At 40.5% G+C, this 24,407-nt stretch overlaps 1 protein-coding gene and 1 non-coding gene across 2 annotated transcripts in view; both read right to left on the bottom strand.

The window, feature by feature from the left end:
- Positions 1-24,407, bottom strand: part of DPH1 (diphthamide biosynthesis 1) — a 1,055,215-nt gene that overhangs the window by 122,131 nt on the left and 908,677 nt on the right. Inside the window, exon 9 of the mRNA XM_053706219.1 lies at positions 21,158-21,258. Within this exon, the coding sequence (XP_053562194.1) occupies positions 21,158-21,258 (101 nt within the window). The remainder of the gene's footprint in view (positions 1-21,157; positions 21,259-24,407) is intronic.
- LOC128654802 (U6atac minor spliceosomal RNA) lies at positions 1,669-1,793 on the bottom strand. The gene has a single exon (XR_008401524.1). It is a non-coding gene; the product is annotated as a U6atac minor spliceosomal RNA (small nuclear RNA).

Genomic DNA, 24,407 nt, shown 5'->3' on the forward strand with positions numbered 1-24,407 from the left:
TAGCAAGTTATCTTGAGTATTCACCCATATTCCAAGAATGGTTGGGTTTCCCAGCGACATGAATTGCGAATAGATTCCCTCTTGCTTAAAAGAAGGCAATTCTCTCTCCAGGACCAAAGTCTTTCCTTATAAGGCATTGCCAGGAACCTAGACTTTAATGATACATCTGGATATTCTTTAAAGAAGTTGCAGGCCTAAGAGAGTCCTCAAGAACATTGAATCAATATGCTGCCGCACAAGTGTGCACGCAGCCGGTTGGAATAGCAAACCTTGGAGACCATAGATTTTAACGTAGACCCTCTCCATAGGGATGTAGCCAACCCGACTATCCGCAATAGGAATAGTAACTTGCTTGGCCAAGATGGAATAGTCCCCTCCACCTTAGGGATCCTCCGTCCAGATTCCCTGACAGCGTCAGCCATTGGGAACATCTTCCAGAAAATCCTAAAATACCTCCCTCCTTCATTAATATGGAGGAAGCATTGGAAAAAGAAACTACTGCAAGGAATGTTTCCTGCCTCGTGAAAACAAAACATATAAGGCACCATGACTCCAAATTTAGTGTAAAAGGAAGCGCAGGGTACCGTATGTGGGCCATAAGACTCCCTGGAGCAGCGCCATGAAACTCCCTGGAACACAATAGGAGAAAAGAATGGCATAACTTGACCCTTGTTAATCCGTTCCTAATAGCAATCTCCCTTCTTTTTTTTTTTTATTAAAGGTACATACAGAACATGAAAACTGTTTCATTAACCTCATTATGTATGCTCTTGTTCCATCCCAAATCACAAAGGATGTATGAACAAATAAACAACTGAAAGTCTGTGATAAAAATTTGTACAGAAAAAGACGGTACTGTCTCTTTAAATCTTGAAAGAAAACTATTTCGTCCTTTTATGTGTGCACTTATTCCATTCTAAGATCACCAAGAAGGAATACCAAATAAACAGCTGAAATCTTTCAAAAAATAACCAAGGAAAAAAACATTGCTGTCACTTTAAATACTAAACAGTAAAGTTGTCTTTACATTGCAGGGTTGGAAAGATTAACTGCAGCAGCTATTGAAGTGCCCAACCAAAATGTATATAACTTAAGGCTCATGAAAAACTTCATAACATGATGCCTATTAACCCCTTATTACCCTTTTGTGAAACACACGTTAAGTAAAACAAGTCATATAAAAGCAGGCAAACTGTACCCTCACAGCTTGTTATACCCGCAATGAAAAGAGAAACAAACTGATTTGTGTGAGATGCTCTGTCCCCGGTATAATATTATATGAAAGAGAAGAGCAAAATCTCGTCACAGAACTCCGCCCCTCGTGGGCGGAAAGGCCCCGGCACTTGCAAGATAATACCCCAGAGAGAGAGAAAGCGCCCGAAAGCGGCGCTAACTAGTAACTCCGCCCTTCGTGGGCGTGAAGCCTCTCCAACTCCCGGCACTTGCAAAAACTATGTCCCATAGACAGCAAAAGCTCCCGAAAAACGGCACAAACCAGTAACTCCGCCCATCGTGGGCGTATAGCAAAGAATCTCCCGGTCGCCATTAAAACTTTGTATAGATAGGCCACCGGGAGCTAGGGAAACACTCAGACACATATTGGGAACAATCAGGCTGCCACCTGCAATGTAGCACAAAAAAATGAGCCATACAACATGTCTAATGTTTAAGTTTAAATGGTTAGAGATGCCATGAAGTAAGTGGCAATGCCTTAACTGTATATGTGTTGAAAGGCCACTAGGACCTCTTCCATCCTTGTCAATTGGAGTGCTAACCTTCTCTCCTGTCTCCACTAGCAGAGGAGACTTGACCCATCACATTAAGAGCCCTATGTTCAGCTTCTGCTTACGTGACTGTCCAGAACCATAGTGTCAACTGGATATTTAGCCCCTGCTAAAAATGTGTTGTCCCTCCTTTTACATACAGGAGTCCAAACCACATAATAAAGTGCTCCACTTCTCTGAGATCCCCCAGAACAAAAAGTCAGCATTTACCTTGAAAGCTGAGCGACAGCATGGCAGTCTAACAGGTTTTCAGAGGTCTTCTCCCTCCCATAGCCCTGTGGACAAAGATCAGCCTGAGTTAAAAATGCTTAGGCTATCTATATTAGGGCAGCAAATATGGAGGCGCAGTGAGAATAATGTCCCACCAGTTCCTATTACTTTAAAGCCACCAGATGCTTCTCTTTTTTTTTTTACTGAAGAGACTGATCTGGTCTAGGCTACACCCCAGCAGCACTCAGAGGCACTACTTTAAAAATAATAAACTCTTGATTGAAGAATTATACTAACACCTCACTTTGCCAGCTCCTATCTTACTAACACAGGCAAAGAGAATGACTGGGGGGGGAGGGAAGGGAGGAGCTATATATACAGCTCTGCTGTGGTGCTCTTTGCCTCCTCCTGCTGACCAGGAGGCAATATCCCATAAGTAAGGATGAAATCCGTGGACTCGTCATATCTTGTAAAAGAAAAAAACATAATTTATGTAAGAACTTACCTGATAAATTAATTTCTTTCATATTAGCAAGAGTCCATTAGCTAGTGACGTATGGGATATACATTCCTACCAGGAGGGGCAAAGTTTCCCAAACCTCAAAATGCCTATAAATACACCCCTCACCACACCCACAATTCAGTTTAACGAATAGCCAAGAAGTGGGGTGATAAGAAAGGAGCAAAAGCATCAAAATAAGGAATTGGAATAATTGTGCTTTATACAAAAAAATCATAACCACCACAAAAAAGGGTGGGCCTCATGGACTCTTGCTAATATGAAAGAAATGAATTTATCAGGCAAGTTCTTACATAAATTATGTTTCCTTTCATGTAATTAGCAAGAGTCCATGAGCTAGTGACGTATGGGATAATAAATACCCAAGATGTGGAACTTCCACGCAAGAGTCACTTGAGAGGGAGGGATAAAATAAAGACAGCCAATTCCGCGCAAAAATAATCCACAACCCAAAACAAAAGTTTTAATCTTAATAATGAAAAAAAATGAAATTATAAGCAGAAGAATCAAACTGAAACAGCTGCCTGAAGTACTTTTCTACCAAAAACTGCTTCAGAAGAAGAGAAAACATCAAAATGGTAGAATTTAGTAAAAGTATGCAAAGACGACCAAGTTGCTGCTTTGCAAATCTGATCAACAGAAGCTTCATTCCTAAACGCCCAGGAAGTAGAAACTGACCTAGTAGAATGAGCCGTAATCCTTTGAGGCGGAGATTTACCCGACTCTATATAAGCATGATGAATCAAAGACTTTAACCAAGACGCTAAAGAAATGGCGGAGGCCTTCTGACCTTTCCTGGAACCAGAAAAGATAAATAGACTAGAAGACTTTCTAAAATCTTTAGTAGCTTCAACATAATATTTTAAAGCTCTTACTACATCCAAAGAATGTAAAGATCTCTCCAGAGAATTCTTAGGATTAGGACACAATGAAGGAACAACAATTTCTCTACTAATGTTGTTAGAATTCACAACCTTAGGTAAAAATTTAAATGAAGTCCGCAACACCACCTTATCCTGATGAAAAATCAGAAAAGGAGATTCACAAGAAAGAGCAGATAACTCAGAAACTCTTCTAGCAGAAGAGATGGCCAAAAGGAACAGAACTTTCCAAGAAAGTAATTTAATATCCAGAGAATGCATAGGTTCAAACGGAGGAGCTTGTAAAGCCCTCAGAACCAAATTAAGACTCTAAGGAGGAGAGATTGACTTAATGACAGGTTTGATACGAACCAAAGCCTGTACAAAACAATGAATATCAGGAAGATTAGCAATCTTTCTGTGAAAAAGAACAGAAAGAGCAGAGATTTGTCCTTTCAAGGAACTTGCAGACAAACCTTTATCCAAGCCATCCTGAAGAAACTGTAAGATTCTAGGAATTCTAAAAGAATGCCAGGAGAATTTATGAGAAGAACACCAAGAAATGTAAGTCTTCAAGACTCGATAATAAATCTTCCTAGACACAGATTTACGAGCCTGTAACATAGTATTAATTACTGAGTCAGAGAAACCTCTATGACTAAGAATCAAGCGTTCAATTTCCATACCTTCAAATTTAATGATTTGAGATCCTGATGGAAAAAAGGGCCTTGAGATAGAAGGTCTGGTCTTAACGGAAGAGTCCAAGGTTGGCAACTGGCCATCCGAATGAGATCCGCATACCAAAACCTGTGAGGCCATGCTGGAGCCACCAGCAGTACAAACGAACGTTCCATTAGAATTTTGGAAATCACTTTTGGAAGAAGAACTAGAGGCGGAAAGATATAGGCAGGATGATAATTCCAAGGAAGCGACAACGCGTCCACTGCCTCTGCCTGAGGATCCCTGGATCTGGACAGATACCTGCGAAGTTTCTTGTTTAGATGAGAGGCCATCAGATCTATTTCTGGAAGTCCCCAGATTTGGACAATCTGAAGAAATACCTCTGGGTGAAGAGACCATTCGCCCGGATGTAACGTCTGACGACTGAGATAATCCGCTTCCCAATTGTCTACACCTGGGATGTAAACCGCAGAGATTAGACAGGAGCTGGATTCCGCCCATACAAGTATCCGGGATACTTCTTTCATAGCCTGAGGACTGTGAGTCCCCCCTTGATGACTGACATGCCATGGTTGTGACATTGTCTGTCTGAAAACAAATAAACGATTCTCTCTTCAGAAGAGGCCAGAACTGAAGAGCTCTGAAAATCGCACGGAGTTCCAAAATGTTGATTGGTAATCTCGCCTCCTGAGATTCCCAAACCCCCTGCGCTGTCAGAGATCCCCATACAGCTCCCCAACCTGACAGACTCGCATCTGTTGAGATCACAGTCCAGGTTGGACGAACAAAAGAAGCCCCTTGGACTAAACGATGGTGATCTATCCACCACGTCAGAGAGTGTCGTACATTGCGATTTAAGGATATTAATTGTGATATCTTTGTATAATCCCTGCACCACTGGTTCAGCATACAAAACTGAAGAGGTCGCATGTGAAAACGAGCAAAGGGGATCGCGTCCGATGCAGCAGTCATGAAGGTTTCGACAAGCTGAAACCAACTTCAGACGTCTCTTTTCTGTTAGAGACAAGGTCATGGACACTGAATCTATTTGAAAACCCAAAAAGGTTACCTTTGTCTGAGAAAACAACAAACTCTTTGGTAAATTGATCCTCCAACCATGTCTTTGAAGAAACGACACAAGTTGATTCGTATGAGATTCTGCAGAATGTGAAGACTGAGCAAGTACCAAGATATCGTCCAAATAAGGAAATACCGCAATACCCTGTTCTCTGATTACAGAGAGAAGGGCACCGAGAACCTTTGAAAAGATCATTGGAGCTGTTGCTAGGCCAAACAGAAGGGCCACAAACTGGTAATGCTTGTCTAGAAAAGAGAATCTCAGAAACTGATAGTGATCTGGATGAATTGGAATATGAAGATATGAATCCTGTAAATCTATTGTGGACATATAATGCACTTGCTGAACAAAAGGCATAATAGTCCTTATAGTTACCATTTTGAATGTTGGTATCCTTACATAACGATTCAATATTTTTAGATCCAGAACTGGTCTCAAGGAATTCTCCTTCTTTGGTACAATGAATAGATTTGAGTAAAACCCCAAACCCCGTTCCAGAACTGGAACTGGCACAATTACCCCAGCCAACTCTAGATCTGAAACACATTTCAGAAACGCCTGAGCCTTCACTGGGTTTATTGGAATGCGAGAGAGAAAAAATCTTCTCGCAGGCGGTCTTACCTTGAAACCTATTCTGTACCCTTGTGAAACAATGTTCTGAATCCAAAGACTGTGAATCGAATTGATCCAAATATCTTTGAAAAATCGTAACCTGCCCCCTACCAGCTGTGCTGGAATGAGGGCCGCACCTTCATGTGGACTTGGGAGCTGGCTTTGACTTTCTAAAAGGCTTGGATTTATTCCAGACTGGAGAAGGTTTCCAAACGGAAACCGTTCCTTTAGGGGAAGGGTCAGGCTTCTGTTCCTTATTCTGACGAAAGGAACGAAAACGTTTAGCAGCCCTGTATTTACCTTTAGATTTTTTGTCCTGAGGCAAAAAAGTTCCTTTCCCCCCAGTAACAGTTGAAATAATAGAATCCAACTGAGAACCAAATAATTTATTACCTTGGAAAGAAAGAGAAAGCAAAGTTGACTTAGAAGTCATATCTGCATTACAAGTTTTAAGCCATAAAGCTCTTCTAGCTAAAATAGCTAAAGACATATACCTGAGATCAATTCTAATGATATCAAAGATGGCATCACAAATAAAATTATTAGCATGTTGAAGAAGTTTAACAATGCTATGAGTATTATGGTCTGGCACTTGTTGTGCTAAAGCCTCCAACCAGAAAGTGGAAGCAGCAGCAACATCAGCAAAAGAAATAGCAGGTCTAAGAAGATTACCTGAACATAAATAAGCTCTCCTTAGAAAGGATTCAAGCTTCCTATCTAAAGGATCCTTAAAGGAAGTACTATCCGCCGTAGGAATAGTAGTACGTTTAGCAAGAGTAGAGATAGCCCCATCAACTTTAGGGATTTTGTCCCAAAACTCTAATCTATCAGATGGCACAGGGTACAATTTCTTAAACCTTTGAGGAGTAAATGAAGTACCCAGATTATTCCATTCCCTAGAAATTACTTCAGAAATAGCATCAGGGACAGGAAAAACTTCTGGAATAACTATATGAGGTTTGAAAACCAAATTTAAACGCTTAGTAGATTTAGTATCAAGAGGACTAGACTCCTCCATATCTAATGCGATTAACACTTCTTTAAGTAAAGAACGAATAAATTCCATTTTAAATAAATATGAAGATTTTTCAGTGTCAATATCTGAGACAGAATCTTCTGAACCAGATAAATCCTCATCAGAAACAGACAAGTCAGAATGATGACGGTCACTTAAAAATTCATCTGAAATATGAGAAGTTTTAAAAGACCTTTTACGTTTACTGGAAGGAGGAATACGGGACAGAGCCTTCCTAATAGATTTAGAAACAAATTCTTTTACATTAACAGGAACATCCTGAGCATTAGATGCTGAGGGAACAACAACAGGTAATGGATTATTACTAATGGAAATACTATCTGCATTAGCAAGTTTATCATGACATTCATCACAAACTACAGCCGGAGGAACAGTTACCACAAGTTTACAACAAATGCACTTAACTTTGGTAGAACCAGCATCAGGCAGCGTCTTTCCAGAAGTAGATTCTGATCCAGGGTCAAGTTGAGACATCTTGCAATATGTAATAGAAAAAAACAACATATAAAGCAAAATTATCAAATTCCTTAAATGACAGTTTCAGGAATGAGAAAAAATGCCAATGAACAAGCCTCTAGCAACCAGAAGCAATGAAAAATGAGACTGAAATAATGTAAAAAAAGGTGGAGACAAGAATGACGCCCACATTTTTTTGCGCCAAAAATTACGCCCACATTATTGGCGCTAAGTACAACGCCTATATTTTTTGGCGCTAAGTATGACGCCACATCCGGTGACGCCGAAAAAAATAACGCCCACATTTTTGGCGCAAAAAAAGTCAAAAAAAATTACGCAACCACGAACAACTTCCGGCGTCAATTAGGGCGCCGGAAATGACAAAAAATTTTGTGCCAAAAAAGTCTGCGCCAAAAATGACGCAAAAATTGAAGCATTTTCAGCCCCCGCGAGCCTAACAGCCCACAGGGAAAAAAGTCAAATGAAAAACTTTTTAAGGTAAGAAAAAATAATCATTCATATGCATTATCCCAAATAATGAAACTGACTATCTGAAATAAGGAATACTGATTACCCTGAATCATGGCACATATAAGTTTAAACACATATATTTAGAACTTTATAAATAAAGTGCCCAATCATAGCTTAAGAGTGTCATAATAAAATAAGACTTACTTACCCCAAGACACTCATCTACATATAGTAGATAGCCAAACCAGTACTGAAACGAGAATCAGTAGAGGTAATGGTATATTAGAGTATATCGTCGATCTGAAAAGGGAGGTAGGAGAAGAAATCTCTATGACCGATAACAGAGAACCTATGAAATAGATCCCGTAGAAGGAGACCATGGTATTCAAATAGGCAATACTCTCTTCACATCCCTCTGACATTCACTGCACTCTGAGAGGAAAACCGGGCTCCAGCCTGCTGCAAAGCGCATATCAACAAAGAATCTAGCACAAACTTACTTCACCACCGCCACGGGAGGCAAAGTTTGTAAAACTGAATTGTGGGTGTGGTGAGGGGTGTATTTATAGGCATTTTGAGGTTTGGGAAACTTTGCCCCTCTTGGTAGGAATGTATATCCCATATGTCACTAGCTCATGGACTCTTGCTAATTACATGAAAGAAAGTATTTTTCTGTAGTGTAGCAGCCCCCCCTTAATAAACCTCCCCCTCCCAGATCCATTTCCCAGCGTTTATTACCCCGTTTATTGTTCTTTGGTAAATTTTGGTGTTTCGTGGGTATACTAGGTGCAATGATTGTTTTCAAATTTTTGGTCTTACGGTAGATGAATTTAGGAGACTTCCGTTGAGTCTCTCAGATAAGATGGGAGGCTCTTCACATATTTTTGCAGTTTTCTATCGATATACTCAGATAGATTACAGGTAATGGAGCTAATGCCCGATATTATGGGCCTCCCTGGTGGATTAACCAACCTTGTATGTATTTTTGGGAGGTAATAGAATACAGGTATTCTAGGATGTTTGGTAGACATATACCTATATTCTTTATTATTCAAAATGCCCTTTGTTTTTGCAGACAAAAGCATGTGGTCTAAATCCCTTTTAAAATTTTCCGTAGGGTCTTTGTCTAAAACTGTGTATGTTTCAGAATCTCCCAAGATACGATTAGACTCAATATTGTAGTCTTCTTTGTTCAAGACCACGATCCCTCCTAGTAATGTGGGGACCCTTATTAGTGTGGTCGTAATTTAACTTTTCCAAGGCAGATTTACAGAAAAATCTTTTTAAGGTGAGCTTCCTTACTAGTTCTTTCACGTGAGTATAGGTTTGGAATTTATCCAAACCCCTAGATGGAGCATATGATAGACCCAAAGTCAAAACCTCTATATCTTGAGTGTTTAGAGCCGCACTGCTCAAATTGTATATCCCTTTGTGTTCTTTGTGGCTGGTTGAGGGGGTTGGAGTCTGTTTAGTTTGTTTCTGTTCTGTGTGTTTCGTTATTTTTATTTTCTTCTGTTGTATTTTTATTCCTGCTCTACTCCCTCTGTAGTTTTTCTTTTTACAATTGGGGATTCTAGATCTTGTATTCTGTTTTTCCTTTTTGATGGTTTGTTTCTGTCTACTGGGATGATGCTTCCTTCCCCTAAAAAATGCTGATTCTGACCGTCTCTCATGTCTGGTGAGTCATTTTCTATTTGTCGTGAGATTTTAGGGGAAGTAATGCTCGTGTTCTACAATCAGATATGTGGAACAGCCATGGGGACCAGGTTTGCACCCAGTTACGCAAATCTCTATATGGGAAAATGGGAAAACATCTTTTGCGATTCTTGCCCAGTGGGCGCAGACCTGGTCCTCTACAAAAGATATATTGACAACATTCTTATAGTGTGGAAGGGATCGAGGACCTACAGCACACTATAAATGTGATGAACAACAATGTCATAAATCTCAAATTCACTTATGAAGTAAGTAATATCCACTTCTTAGACTTATCCATTAATATAGATAAAGGCAGAGTTATAACCTCAACCTTCTTCAAAGAAGTAGACTGCAGCAACTATATTCATCAGACTAGCTGCCACCATCATAGATGGAAGTCAATTATCCCCAAAGGCCAACTCATGAGAATAAGGAAAAATTGCTCAGACATTGGAAAATGTAAAGAGCAATCACAGATTCTCAAAGGGAGGTTTCTAGAAAGGGGATATGAGGAAAACATCATAGATAAGACGATCCAAGAGGTTGAAGCCATCAAGAGGGAATCACTATTACAATACAAAGAAAAAAAAACATGATGGAAATACAACAATAGAAGTACCATTTATCACGTAGTACAGTGAGAATAGATTCATAATAGAAAAAATTATAAGAAAGCACTGGCACTTCCTAAAAGAGGATAACATCATTGGGAATAATTTAAGTGAGTCTCCTAAATTCATCTACTGTAAGACCAAAAATTTGAAAACAATCATTGCACCTAGTATACCCACGAAACACCAAAATTTACCAAAGAACATCTTTGGTAAATATTTAAAGGGGTTCTTCCCGTGCAACTCATGCAAAGCATGCAAACATGGTAAGAAATCCCAGACATTTCAATAAAATTTTACAAAATAATCTTTCCAAGTGAAAGAAGTTATAAGATGCCAGGACATGGGAGTCATTTACTTGACTGAATGTGGCTGTGGGCTCCAATATATAGGGCAAACAACAAGGAAACTCAGGGATAGAATCTGTGTACATCTACTCCAAATTAAATGGAAGAAAGATGATTTCCCCATATATAAACACTTTAACCCCTTAACGACCAAGGACGTACGCCACACGTCCTCAAAAAAAATACAGTTATTGACCGAGGACGTGTGCGTACGTCCTTGGTCTGTAAAGCAGCTGGAAGCGATCCTGCTCGCTTCCAGCTGCTTTCCGGTTATTGCAGTGATGCCTCGATCAATAACCCCCTTTGGCCATCCGATGCAGAGAGAGTCACTCTGTGGCCCTCTCTGCACCGGACATCGGTGGCCGGTATCGTTGGTGGGAGCAAGTCTGGGAGGCGGGTGGGTGGCCATCGATGTGCCGAATGAAGTGGAGCGGGGCGGGATCGGGGGCGGGACAGACGGGAGCACGCATGGGAGCGTGCGCGTGCACGGGAGGCGGCGGGCGAGCGCGTGCACGGGGCGGGAGCGGGAGGGAACCGCTACATTGCAGAAAAATAAATGTGAATAAAAGTAAAAAAATAAACATTTTAAAAAATAAATAACAGAATTTATGTTTACCTGATAAATTTCTTTCTCCAACGGTGTGTCCGGTCCACGGCTTCATCCTTACTCGTGGGATATTCTCTTCCCCTACAGGAAATGGCAAAGAGAGCACCCAGCAAGAGCTGTCCATATAGCTCCCCCTCTGGCTCCGCCCCCCAGTCATTCGACCGACGGTTAGGAGAAAAAGGAGAAACCATAGGGTGCCGTGGTGACTGTAGTGTATAAAGAAAGAAATTTTTCAAACCTGATTAAAAACCAGGGCGGGCCATGGACCGGACACACCGTTGGAGAAAGAAATTTATCAGGTAAACATAAATTCTGTTTTCTCCAACATTGGTGTGTCCGGTCCACAGCTTCATCCTTACTTGTGCGAACCAATACCAAAGCTTTAGGACACGGATGAAGGGAGGGAGCAAACCAGGTTACCTAAATGGAAGGCACCACGGCTTGCAAAACCTTTCTCCCAAAAATAGCCCCTGAAGAAGCATAAGTATCGAATTTGTAAAATTTGGCAAAAGTATGCAGAGAAGACCAAGTCGCTGCCTTACAGATCTGATCAACAGAAGCCTCGTTCTTGAAAGCCCATGTGGAAGCCACAGCTCTAGTAGAATGAGTTGTAATTCGTTCAGGAGGCTGCCGTCCGGCAGTCTCATAAGCCAATCGGATGATGCTTTTCAGCCAAAAAGAAAGAGAGGTAGCAGTAGCTTTCTGCCCTCTCCTCTTACCAGAATACACAACAAACAAGGATGATGTCTGTCTGAAATCCTTTGTTGCTTCTAAATAGAACTTTAAAGCACGGATTGTGTAACAAGCGTTCCTTCCTTGAAACTGGATTCGGACACAGAGAAGGAACAACAATTTCCTGGTTAATATTCCTGTCGGAAACGACCTTTGGAAGAAAACCAGGCTTGGTAAGTAAAACTACCTTATCTGTATGGAATACCAGATAGGGAGAAGTACACTGCAAAGCAGATAATTCAGAAACTCTTCTAGCAGAAGAAATAGCAACCAAAAACAGAACTTTCCAAGATAGTAACTTAATATCTATGGAATGCATGGGTTCAAACGGAACCCCCTGAAGAACTGAAAGAACTAAATTTAGACTCCAAGGAGGAGTCATGGGTCTGTAAACAGGCTTGATTCTAACTAATGTACAAACGCCTGTACATCTGGCACTGCTGCCAGACGCTTGTGTAACAAAACAGACAGAGCAGATATCTGTCCTTTTAAGGAACTAGCTGACAAACCTTTATCCAGACCTTCTTGGAGAAAGGAAAGTATCCTAGGAATTTTCATTTTACTCCAAGGGAATCCCTTGGATTCACACCAACGGATATATTTTTGCCATATCTTATGGTAAATCTTCCTAGTTACAGGTTTTCTGGCTTGAACCAGAGTATCTATGACTGTATCTGAAAACCCACGCTTAGATAGAATCAAGCGTTCAATTTCCAAGCAGTCAGTTGGAGAGAGACTAGATTTGGATGTTCGAACGGACCTTGTACTAGAAGATCCTGCCTCAAAGGTAGCTGCCATGGTGGAGCCGATGACATATTCACCAGGTCTGCATACCAAGTCCTGCGTGGCCACACAGGGGCTATTAGAATCACTGAGGCCTGCTCCTGTTTGATCCTGGCTACAAGCCTGGGAAGGAGAGGGAACGGTGGAAATACATAAGTTAGGTTGAACGACCAAGGCGCCACTAATGCATTCACCAGTGTCGCCTTGGGATCCCTGGATCTGGACCCGTATCGAAGAACCTTTGCGTTCTGGCGAGACGCCATCAGATCCATATCTGGAATGCCCCATAGTTGAGTTAACTGGGCAAAAACCTCCAGGTGGAGTTCCCACTCCACCGGATGAAAAGTGTGACGACTCAAATAATCCGCCTCCCAGTTGTCCACTCCTGGGATGTGAATTGCAGATAGGTGGCAGGAGTGATCCTCCGCCCATTTGATGATCTTGGATACCTCTCTCATCGCTAAGGAACTCTTTGTTCCCCCCTGATGATTGATGAACGCTACAGTCGTCATGTTGTCCGACTGGAACCTTATGAATTTGGCCTTTGCTAGGTGAGGCCACGCCAGGAGCGCATTGAATATCGCTCTCAGTTCTAAAATGTTTATCGGAAGAAGAGACTCTTCTCGAGACCATAGACCTTGAGCTTTCAGAGAGTCCCAGACCGCACCCCAGCCTAAGAGACTGGCGTCGGTCGTGACAATGACCCATTCTGGTCTGCGGAAACTCATTCCCTGAGACAGGTGATCGTGAGACAACCACCAGCGGAGAGAATCCCTGGTTTCCTGGTCTACTTGAATCTGGGGAGACAAGTCTGTATAGTCCCCATTCCACTGATTGAGCATGCACAGTTATAATGGTCTTATATGAATTTGAGCAAAAGGAACTATGTCCATTGCTGCAACCATCAATCCTACTACTTCCATGCACTGAGCTATGGAAGGCTGAAGAATAGAGTGAAGAACTTGACAAGCGTTTAGAAGCTTTGACTTTCTGACCTCAGTCTATTATTGTTCCCAAAAAGGGAACTCTTGTGGACGGAGACAGGGAACTCTTTTCTACGTTCACTTTCCACCCGTGAGATCTGAGAAAGGCTAGAACAATGTCTGTATGAGCCTTTGCTTTGGAAAGAGACGACGCTTGGATTAAAATGTCGTCTAGGTAAGGTGCTACAGCAATGCCCCTCGGTTGTAGAACCACTAGAAGGGACCCTAGCACCTTTGTGAAGATTCTGGGAGCAGTGGCTAAACCGAACGGAAGAGCCATGAACTGGTAATGTTTGTCCATGAAGGCGAACCTCAGGAACTGATGATGATCTTTGTGGATAGGAATATGCAGGTATGCATCCTTTAAGTCCACGGTAGTCATATATTGACCCTCCTGGATTGTTGGTAAAATTGTCCGAATGGTTTCCATTTTGAATGATGGAACTCTGAGGAATTTGTTTAGAATTTTTAGATCCAGAATTGGCCTGAAAGTTCCCTCTTTTTTGGGAACTACAAACAGGTTTGAGTAAAAACCCAGACCTTGTTCCGCTGTTGGAACTGGGTTTATCACTCCCATTTTTAATAGGTCTCCTACGCAATGTAAGAATGCCTGTCTCTTTATCTGGTCTGAAGATAAGCGAGACATGTGGAATCTTCCCCTTGGAGGAAGTTCCTTGAACTCTAGAAGATACCCCTGAGAGACTATTTCTAGTGCCCAGGGATCCTGAACGTCTCTTGCCCAAGCCTGAGCGAAGAGAGCAAGTCTGCCCCCTACTAGATCCAGTCCCGGATCGGGGGCTACCCCTTCATGCTGTCTTGGTAGCAGCAGCAGGCTTCTTGGCCTGTTTACCCTTGTTCCAGCCTTGCAATGGTTTCCATGCTGGCTTAGGCTGGGAAGAGTTGCCTTCTTGTCTGGAGGCCGCAGAGTTAGGATTCGGTCCGTTCCTGAAATTGCGAAAGGAACGAAAATTAGATTTGTTCTTAGCCTTGAAAGGCCTATCCTGTGGGAGGGCATGTCCATTTCCACCAGTAATGTCTGAAATAATCTCTTTCAATTCTGGCCCAAAAAGGGTCTTACCCTTGAAAGGAATATTAAGCAATTTATTCTTGGACGACACATCCGCCGACCAGGATTTTAGCCAAAGCGCTCTGCGCGCCACTATTGCAAACCCTGAATTTTTCGCCGCTAACTTAGCCAATTGGAAAGCAGCATCCAAAATAAAGGAATTAGTCAACTTTAGTGCGTGAATTCTGTCCATGACTTCATCATATGGAGTCTCTTTTTGGAGCGAATTTTCTAGTTCCTCGAACCAAAAATACGCTGCCGAGGTGACAGGAATAATGCACGAGATTGGTTGCAGCAGGAAACTTTGCTGAACAAATATCTTTTTTTAGCAATCCTTCCAATTTTTTATCCATAGGATCTTTAAAAGCGCAACTGTCCTCAATAGGAATAGTTGTGCGCTTAGCTAACGTTGACACTGCCCCCTCAACCTTAGGAACCGTTTGCCATGTGTCCCTTCTGGGGTCAACAATGGGGAACATTTTCTTAAATATAGGAGGTGGAACAAAAGGTATACCTGGCTTTTCCCACTCCTTAGTCACTATATCCGCCACCCGCTTGGGTATCGGAAAGGCATCAGCGTGCACTGGGACCTCTAAGAATTTGTCCATCTTGCACAATTTCTCTGGAATTACCAAAGAATCACAGTCATCAAGAGTAGTTAGGACCTCCTTAAGCAGGGCGCGGAGATGTTCTAACTTAAATTTAAATGTTATGACATCAGTGTCTGCCTGCTGAGAAACTTTTCCTGAATCAGAAATTTCCCCCTCAGACAGGCCCTCCCTCACTGCCAATTCAGATTGATGTGAGGGTATAACTGATAAATTGTCCTCAGCGCCAACCTGCTCATCTTCTGTATTTAAAACTGAGCTGTCACGCTTTCTAGGGTAGGATGGCAGTTTGGATAACAGATTTGCTATAGAATTATCCATTACTGCTGTTAACTGTTGCATAGTAACAAGCATTGGCGCGCTAGATGTACTAGGTATCGCCTGCGCGGGCAAAACTGGTGTTGACACAGAAGGAGAGGATGAGGAACTATCCCCACTACCTTCATTAGAAGAATCATCTTGGGCAATCTTATTCAATGTGGCAGTACTGTCCATACTTTGCTTGGACGCTATGACACAATTTGCACAAACATTAATTGGGGGAACCACCTTGGCTTTCATACACACAGAACATAAGCCATCTGAAGGTATAGACATGTTAGACAGAATTTGGCAGGCTAATAATGCAATAAAAGCATTTTTAAAGAAAAGCGTTACTGTCCCTTTAAATAATAAACAGGCACACTTTATTTCTGATATATTGAAAAACAATGAAGGCAATGTCCGATTTTTAAAAAATTTTCACCCCAGAGTCCTAATGCCTTGAAAGTATTGCACACCAAGTTTCAAGACTTTAACCCTTAAAATGAGCAAACCGGAGCTATTTGTTCAATTAGACAATTTTAATACACTACAATCACAGCCACAGCCTTGCTGCGGCTTTTTACCTTCCCTGAGAGTTATTCAGCAATGAAATAAACCTTCCAGAGTCCGTTTTAGTATGCCACAGGACCCCTCACATGAAGCTGCATGCACTGCCATGGAAGTAAACTGCGCAATTGAGGCGCGAAAACGGGGCCTCCTTCCTCTGCATACCAGAGTGAAGGGGCCTTCCTGACTGAAATAGCCGTCTAACTCAATGCCAGGCGATAAAAACGTTCCCAAAAGTGCTTTTAAGTGCACAAAACACACTAAATGCCATTAAAATATGAAATAAAACAATCGATTTAGCCCACAATAGTGTCAACCAGTGTAGAGCCCATTTGTAAGCCTTAATCTATTATGAGTCTAAGAAAATGGCTTACTTACCCCTTAAGGGAAAACTGACAGTCTTCTACCATTAACATGTCTTGTTAGAAATATGACTGATCATACCTTGAGCAGAAAAGTCTGCAAACTGTTCCCCGCAACTGAAGTTCTCTGGGCTCAACAGTCCTGCGTGGGAACAGCAATTGATTTTAGTTACTGCTGCTAAAATCATACTCCTCTTTAAACAGAACTCTTCATCCTTTTCTGTTTTAGAGTAAATAGTACAAACCGGCACTATTTTAAAATAACAAACTCTTGATAGAAGAATAAAAAACTACAACTAACACCACATACTCTTTACCATCCCCGTGGAGATGCTACTTGTTCAGAGCGGCAAAGAGAATGACTGGGGGGCGGAGCCAGAGGGGGAGCTATATGGACAGCTCTTGCTGGGTGCTCTCTTTGCCATTTTCTGTAGGGGAAGAGAATATCCCACAACTAAGGATGAAGCCGTGGACCGGACACACCAATGTTGGAGAAAAATAATCTAAGGGATCTGGAAGGGGTGGGGGGTTGATCTGGGGGTTGATCTGGGGGGGGGGGGAAGCTACACTACAGAAAAGGGCAATTAAATAAAAAAAAACAACACTTTTTTACTAAACTGGGTACTGGCAGACAGCTGCCAGTACCCAAGGTGGCGCCCATTAAGGCAGAGGGGGAGGGTTAGAGATCTGTTTGGTGGGGGATCAGTGAGGTTGGGGGCTAAGGGGGGATCCTACACAGTAGCATATGTAAATATGCTAAGAAAAAAAAAATATATAGCTTTTATTTTAGTACTGGCAGAGTTTCTGCCGGTACTTAAGATGGCGGGGACAATTGTGGGGTGGGGGAGGGAAGAGAGCTGTTTGGGAGGGATCAGGGGGTCTGATGTTTCAGGTGGGAGGCTGAGCTCTACACTAAAGCTAAAATTAAGCCTGCAAGCTCCCTACAAGCTACATAATTAACCCCATCACTGCTAGCCATAATACACGTGTGATGCGCAGCGGCATTTGGCGGCCTTCTAATTACCAAAAAGCAACGCCAAAGTCATATATGTCTGCTATTTCTGAACAAAGGGGATCCCAGAGAAGCATTTACAACCATTTGTGCCATAATTGCACAAGCTATTTGTAAATGATTTCAGTGAAAAACTTAAAATTGTGAAAAATGTAACGTTTTTTTTTAATTTGATTGCATTTGGTGGTAAAATGGTGGCATGAAATATACCAAAATTGGCCTAGATCAATACTTGGGGTTGTGTACTACACTACACTAAAGCTAAAATTACCTCTAAAAGCTCCCTACATGCTCCCTAATTAACCCCTTCACTACTGGGCATAATACATGTGTAGTGCGCAGTGGCATTTAGCAGCCTTCTAATTGCTAAAAAGCAACGCCAAAGCCATATATGTCTGCTATTTCTGAACAAAGGGGATCCCAGAGAAGAATTTACAACCATTTAAGCCATAATTGCACAAGCTGTTTGTAAATAATTTCAGTGAGAAAACAAAAGTTTGTGAAAAAATTAGTGAAAAAGTGAACGATTTTTTGTATTTAATCGCATTTGGCGGCGAAATGATGGCATGAAATATACCAAAATGGGCCTAGATCAATACTTTGGGATGTCTACTAAAAAAAAATATATACATGTCAATGGCCCTATAACTTACAAAAAAAGCAAAGAAGATGTAAACATTGGGTATTTCTAAACTCAGGACAAAATTTAGAAACTATTTACCATGGGTGTTTTTTGGTGGTTGTAGATGGGTAACAGATTTTGGGGGTCAAAGTTAGAAAAAGTGTGTTTTTTTTTCCATTTTTTCCTCATATTTTATAATTTTTTTATAGTAAATTATAAGATATGATGAAAATAATGGTATCTTTAGAAAGTCCATTTAATGGCGAGAAAAACGGTATATAATATATGTGGGTACAGTAAATGAGTAAGAGGAAAATTACAGCTAAACACAAACACAGCAGAAATGTGAAAATAGCCTTGGTCCCAAACGGACAGAAAATGGAAAAGTGCTGTGGTCATTAAGGGGTTAAAGAGGTCCATAGCAGCAACAGCAAAAGTTTCAAGTATATGGGCATATGCAAACCTATAAAAAAACTGGAGAGGGGGAGATTTTGAAAAGCAGCTTCTAAAAACAGAAGCAAAATGGATCTTCAACTTAGACTGTATATTCCCAAAGGGTCACAACAGCAATACAGAGAAGTTCCATCTTCTATAATTTGATGCAACACATACATTATTCCTAAAATTTTAATAACTTACTCCCTATTTAGAACTCTATATAGCCAAGGTTTATGACAATAATAGAATGTTCAATCTGAAGATCTATCTCTATAGGTTCTCTCTGAACTGGCCATATCATATCTTATGCCTCATTTTTGAAGGCAATTCTTAGCCAACTACAGCCAATTAGTTAAATAACTAACTAATCATCTCTCAGGCTTTAATATACTCATAAGAGATTATAACACACACAAAAATGATATGTTCCCTTTGTTTATCTTTATATGCTATATCTCACTACTGTGAGTTGAACATATATGCTACACAATTGTAAATGTTATTTTATTTATAATTACGTAAATATTCCATATTTATAATTACATAAATTTCCCAGATCTTTAAAATTTTAAATTTATTATGTTCTACAATTATGCTTTTTTTTATAAGTTTTTTTATCTCAAAGTATATGATCCGCTACAATTGAATATTTGAGTTTACATAGAATAAGCAGCAGCACCATTAGGTATGAACCTGAGTCCGGAAATATTTAGATACATAATAGCGCCATTCCCTCTGATATCAAAACTCCGGAAATAACCCATACCGGAAATAATGTTTCATCAGGATAACTATCATCTTAGGACATAAGCAATAAGACTTCATCTATTTATTTTTATTTTATTCAAAAACACCAAGTTTGGATATTCGCACAAATTTTTTTTCACACCTTGAAGATATATTTGTGAGATATATATTTAATTTTTCAATCTTTTCATTTTTGATATTTTGAATTTGTTAGGTGTACACCTATTTGAACGTTGGCACATATTTGTACCTTTTGTTTTTTTATTTTTTATCATCACGATTTTTTATTTTTTTATCATCACTTGGATTTACATTTGGACCTATTTTGGACGCTTATAATTTGAACACTTCTTTTGGACATTATGGTATGAACTTTACATTAGATTTATATAATTTTTAACATGTATCATCATTCACTCTAATCAGTGGTTTTTTTGGACACCTTTAGGACATTATAATTAATTATATGTAAGAATTCCGGTCTCTTAAGGAGCCTGTGCTACTATCCATCCTCATTAGGGATGATATATCTTTGTATAAATGTAATTAAGTTTTAGCGTGAATATCTGGTCCAATTACTATATAATATTATTGTATTTTTAGTTTTATATCAATTTTATTTTTAAATGTACCATAGAGTTTTTTTAATATATTGTTCAATAAACTTTTGTCCAACCCTTATAAATCCTCCCTTCAGCTTACTAGCCCCCTTTTTTTCAAGGAGTTACCACTAGCGCTTTTCTACCGCTTACTATTTTATTTTATTTTTTGAGATCTGGATGGGAGATCTCGCTTTTAGGAAAAGCCTGTGGAGTCGTATCTGGCGCTGGAGATATCTATTTATTTGTTTAAAATATGAAATATTTGGCTGTAGCAGAAGGCAGTTTGTACGACGGTTTGACAGTGGTACAAGAATGAGTATCTGCAGGCAACAGTGAAGCATTTTGGAGGTTTCTTGCAAGTTTGGGGCTGCATTTCTGCAAATGGAGTTGGGGATTTGGTGAGAATTAATGGTCTCCTCAATGCTGAAAATTAAGGCAGATATTTATCCATCATGCAGTACCATCAAGGAGGCATCTTTATTGGCCCCAAATTTATTCTGCAGCATGACAGCAATCACAAACATACAGCCAAAATCATTACGAACAATCTTCAGTGTAAAGAAGAACAAAGAGTCATTGAAGTGATGGTATGGCCCCTACAGAGCTCTGATCTCAACATCAAGTCTGTCTTGGGATTACATGAAGTGACAGAATCAACTGAGACTGCAATAATCGACAGAAGAACTGTGGTTAGTTCTCAAAGATGTTTACAACAACCTATCTGCTGAGTTCCTTAAAACCTGTGTGCAAGTGTACCTCGAATAATTGATGCTGTTTTGAAGGCAAAGAGTGGTGACACCAAATATTGATTAATTTAGATTTTTCTTCTGTCCATCGCTCACTGCAATTTGTTAATTGATAAAATAAACTATTAACTTTTCTATTCACAGAGTTTAAAATTAAGATAATTTAACAGTATTTGTCAATTTAAATGCATCTAAAGCCAAATAATGTAGGATTTACAGGTTGCAGCGATCAAAACTGAGCTACAGGGACCCTTCAAGATTTCCTAAATTAATTGTTAAGCAAAGCTGTTTTGCCATCTGCTGATGTCTTCTAATAAACTTATCAGGAATATAAGCAGCAATTCACCTTGTGTAATCAATATTTGTAAACAGCATTTCCAAAATCACAATATTAACAAGATTTATATATTTCGTTTGCATTTGAAAGGTGTCTAACTGAATTTACAAAAACTGAATTAGAACAGAAAAGCTAATAAGGAGGAAAAGACAAATATGTGTTTACCTTTAAATAGAGGATACAAAGTGCCAGTGCTGATACTTAAATGTCCTGACCAAAATCTGCCCCATACTGAGTGTGTATTGTGCTTTGCTTACAGTTCTGCTCTCTGTACTTACGCTTCCACCTCTGGGAACAGCTTGAGTTTATTAGGGAAGATTTCCGACAACAGCAGCCGCACGTAACAACAGCCGAGAGCCTGCAGACGTGACTCCAGGTGCTGAGAGCGACAGAGAAAGCGCATTAGACAAAGAGAACTGTGTATTTGGTAAGCAGTCATGCAAATCTGAGCCCTGAGTGAATAACCAAAGTAATTAAAAACGGAAAATGAACAAAAAGGTGAACTTTACTGTAGTTTACAATAATTTAAAAAACATAAAATGCAAAAGTAACATTTACATGTTGTACAGATGCTTATGGGAAGTATTGTGAAAGGCTCATGATAAAAAATATTTCAGCCATACTGAATGTATCATTTGAACTTCTATATACAGAAAGTGTGTCATACAAATTTATAGATATGGTGTGTAATTCATCTGCCTCTTCCTCCCCCAGACGCTCTATTTAGCTTAAGTTTGAGATTTATGCTGAGCTGGAGACTCACAATACAATACTTGTCTCTGTACCCTCAATTGACACTAGGAAGCCACAAAAAGGAACTCAGAACCAAAACAGGAATCTAATTTTCACTTTTAAAGGGTTATTCTAATAGAAAAATAAAATGTTCTAATTTGGTTAAAGCATAACATTTTAACACTAGTGTCCCTCGCTATGGGTTTGATTACATGTAAAGTGCAAAAAAAATGCATGCTTACCTGATAAATTAATTTCTTTCATGATGATGAGAGTCCACAATCCATAACTCATGGAAATTACCTTCCCTACCACTTGAAGGAGGCAAATATTCCCAAACCCCAAGAACCCACCTCACACACACCTCAGTCTAACGCATAGCCAAGCAGAAGTGAGGTAAGAAAAAGAACAAGAGGCAAAAAAAAATGGAGTAGAGAAAAAATGTGCTTAAAAAATAAAATAAAACCCTTAAAAAAAGAAAACAGAATTTATGCTTACCCGATAAATTACTTTCTCTTGTGATGTATCGAGTCCACGGATTCATCCTTTACTTGTGGGATATTCTCCTTCCCAACAGGAAGTCGCAAAGAGAGCACACAGCAGAGCTGTCTATATAGCTCCCCCTCTAGCTCCACCCCCAGTCATTCAACCGAAGGTTAGGAAGAAAGAGGAGAAACCATAGGGTGCAGTGGTGACTGTAGTTTAATCAAAAAAACTACCTGACTTAATAGCCAGGGCGGGCCGTGGACTCGATACATCACAAGAGAAAGTATTTTATCAGGTAAGCATAAATCTGTTTTCTCTTGTAAGATGTATCGAGTCCACGGATTCATCCTTTACTTGTGGGATACCAATACCAAAGCTTTAGGACACGGATGAAGGGAGGGAACAAGACAGGTACCTTAAAGGGAAGGCACCACTGCTTGTAAAACCTTTCTCCCAAAAATAGCCTCCGAAGAAGCAAAAGTATTGAATTTGTAAAAGTTGGAAAAAGTATGCAGCGAAGACCAAGTCGCTGCCTTGCAAATCTGTTCAACAGAAGCCTCATTTTTAAAAGCCCATGTGGAAGCCACTGCTCTGGTAGAATCAGCAGTAATTGTTTCGGGAGGCTGCTGACCAGCAGTCTCATAGGCCAAACGGATGATGCTTTTCAGCCAAAAGGAAAGAGAGGTAGCAGTCGCCTTCTGACCTCTCCTCTTACCAGAATAGATAACAAACAATGAAGTTGTTTGTCTGAAATCCTTATTTGCTTGTAAATAGAACTTTAAAGCACGAACCACATCAAGATTGTGTAACAGACGTTCCTTCTTCGAAGAAGGATTAGGACACAGAGAAGGAACAACAATTTCCTGGTTAATATTCTTATTAGACACAACCTTAGGAAGAAAACCGGGTTTGGTACGCAAAACTATCTTATCTGCATGGAAAACCAGGTAAGGTGAATCACACTGCAAAGCAGATAACTCTGAAACTCTTTGAGCAGAATAGATAGCTACCAAAAACAAAACTTTCCAAGATAAAAGCTTAATATCTATGGAATGTAAAGGTTCAAACGGAACCCCTTGCAGAACTGAAAGAACTAAATTCAGACTCCATGGCGGAGCCACAGGTCTATAAACAGGCTTGATTCTGACTAAAGCCTGACTAAACGCTTGAACGTCTGTTACCTCTGCCAGACTTTGTGTAAAAGAATAGACAAAGCAGATATCTGTCCTTTTAAGGAACTAGCTGATAATCCTTTCTCCAATCCTTCTTGGAGAAAGGACAATATCCTGGGAATCCTAATCTTACTCCATGAGTAACCCTTGGATTCGCACCAAAAAATATATTTTCACCATATCTTATGGTAGATGTTCCTGGTGACAGGCTTTCTAGCCTGAATCAGGGTATCAATAACCGACTCAGAGAAACCACGCTTTTATAGAATTAGGCATTCAATCTCCAAGCAGTCAGACGCAGAGAAATTAGATTTGGATGTTTGAAAGGACCTTGTATTAGAAGGTCCTGCCTCATTGGTAGTGTCCATGGTGGAACAGATAACATGTCCACTAGGTCTGCATACCATCATTGCTAGGGAACTCCTTGTTCCCCCTTGATGATTGACGTAAGCTACAGTCGTGATGCTGTCCGACTGAAATCTGATGAATTTGGCCGCCATGCCTGGAGCGCGTTGAATATCGCACTCAGTTCCAGAATGTTTATCGGGAGAAGAGCTTCTTCCCGAGACCATAAGCCCTGAGCTTTCAGGGAGTCCCAGACTGCACCCCAGCCCAACAGACTGGCGTTGGTCGTTACGATGATCCAGTCTGGTCTGCGGAAACACATTCCCTGAGACAGGTGATCCTGAGACCACCACCAGAGAAGAGAATCTCTGGTCCCCTGGTCCAGCTGTATTTGAGGAGACAAATCTGCATAATCCCCATTCCACTGTTTGAGCATACATAGTTGCAGTGGTCTGAGGTGTATCCGTGCAAAAGGGACTATGTCCATTGCCGCTACCATTAGTCCGATTGTCTCCATGCACTGAGCTACAGATGGCCGAGGAATGGAATGAAGGGCTCTGCAAGTGGTTAAGAGTTTTAACTTTCTGACCTCTGTCAGAAATATTTTAATTTCTACCGAGTCTATTAGAGTTCCTAGGAAGGAAACTCTTGTGAGGGGGGAGAGAGAACTCTTTTTGATGTTCACCTTCCACCCGTGAGACCTCAGAAAGACCAATACAATTTCTGTGTGAGACTTGGCTCTTTGGAAAGTCGACGCTTGAATTAAGATGTCGTCTAGATAAGGCGCCACTGC

This window comes from Bombina bombina, chromosome 3, assembly GCF_027579735.1.
Source record: "Bombina bombina isolate aBomBom1 chromosome 3, aBomBom1.pri, whole genome shotgun sequence".
NCBI classification, from domain to species: domain Eukaryota; kingdom Metazoa; phylum Chordata; class Amphibia; order Anura; family Bombinatoridae; genus Bombina; species Bombina bombina.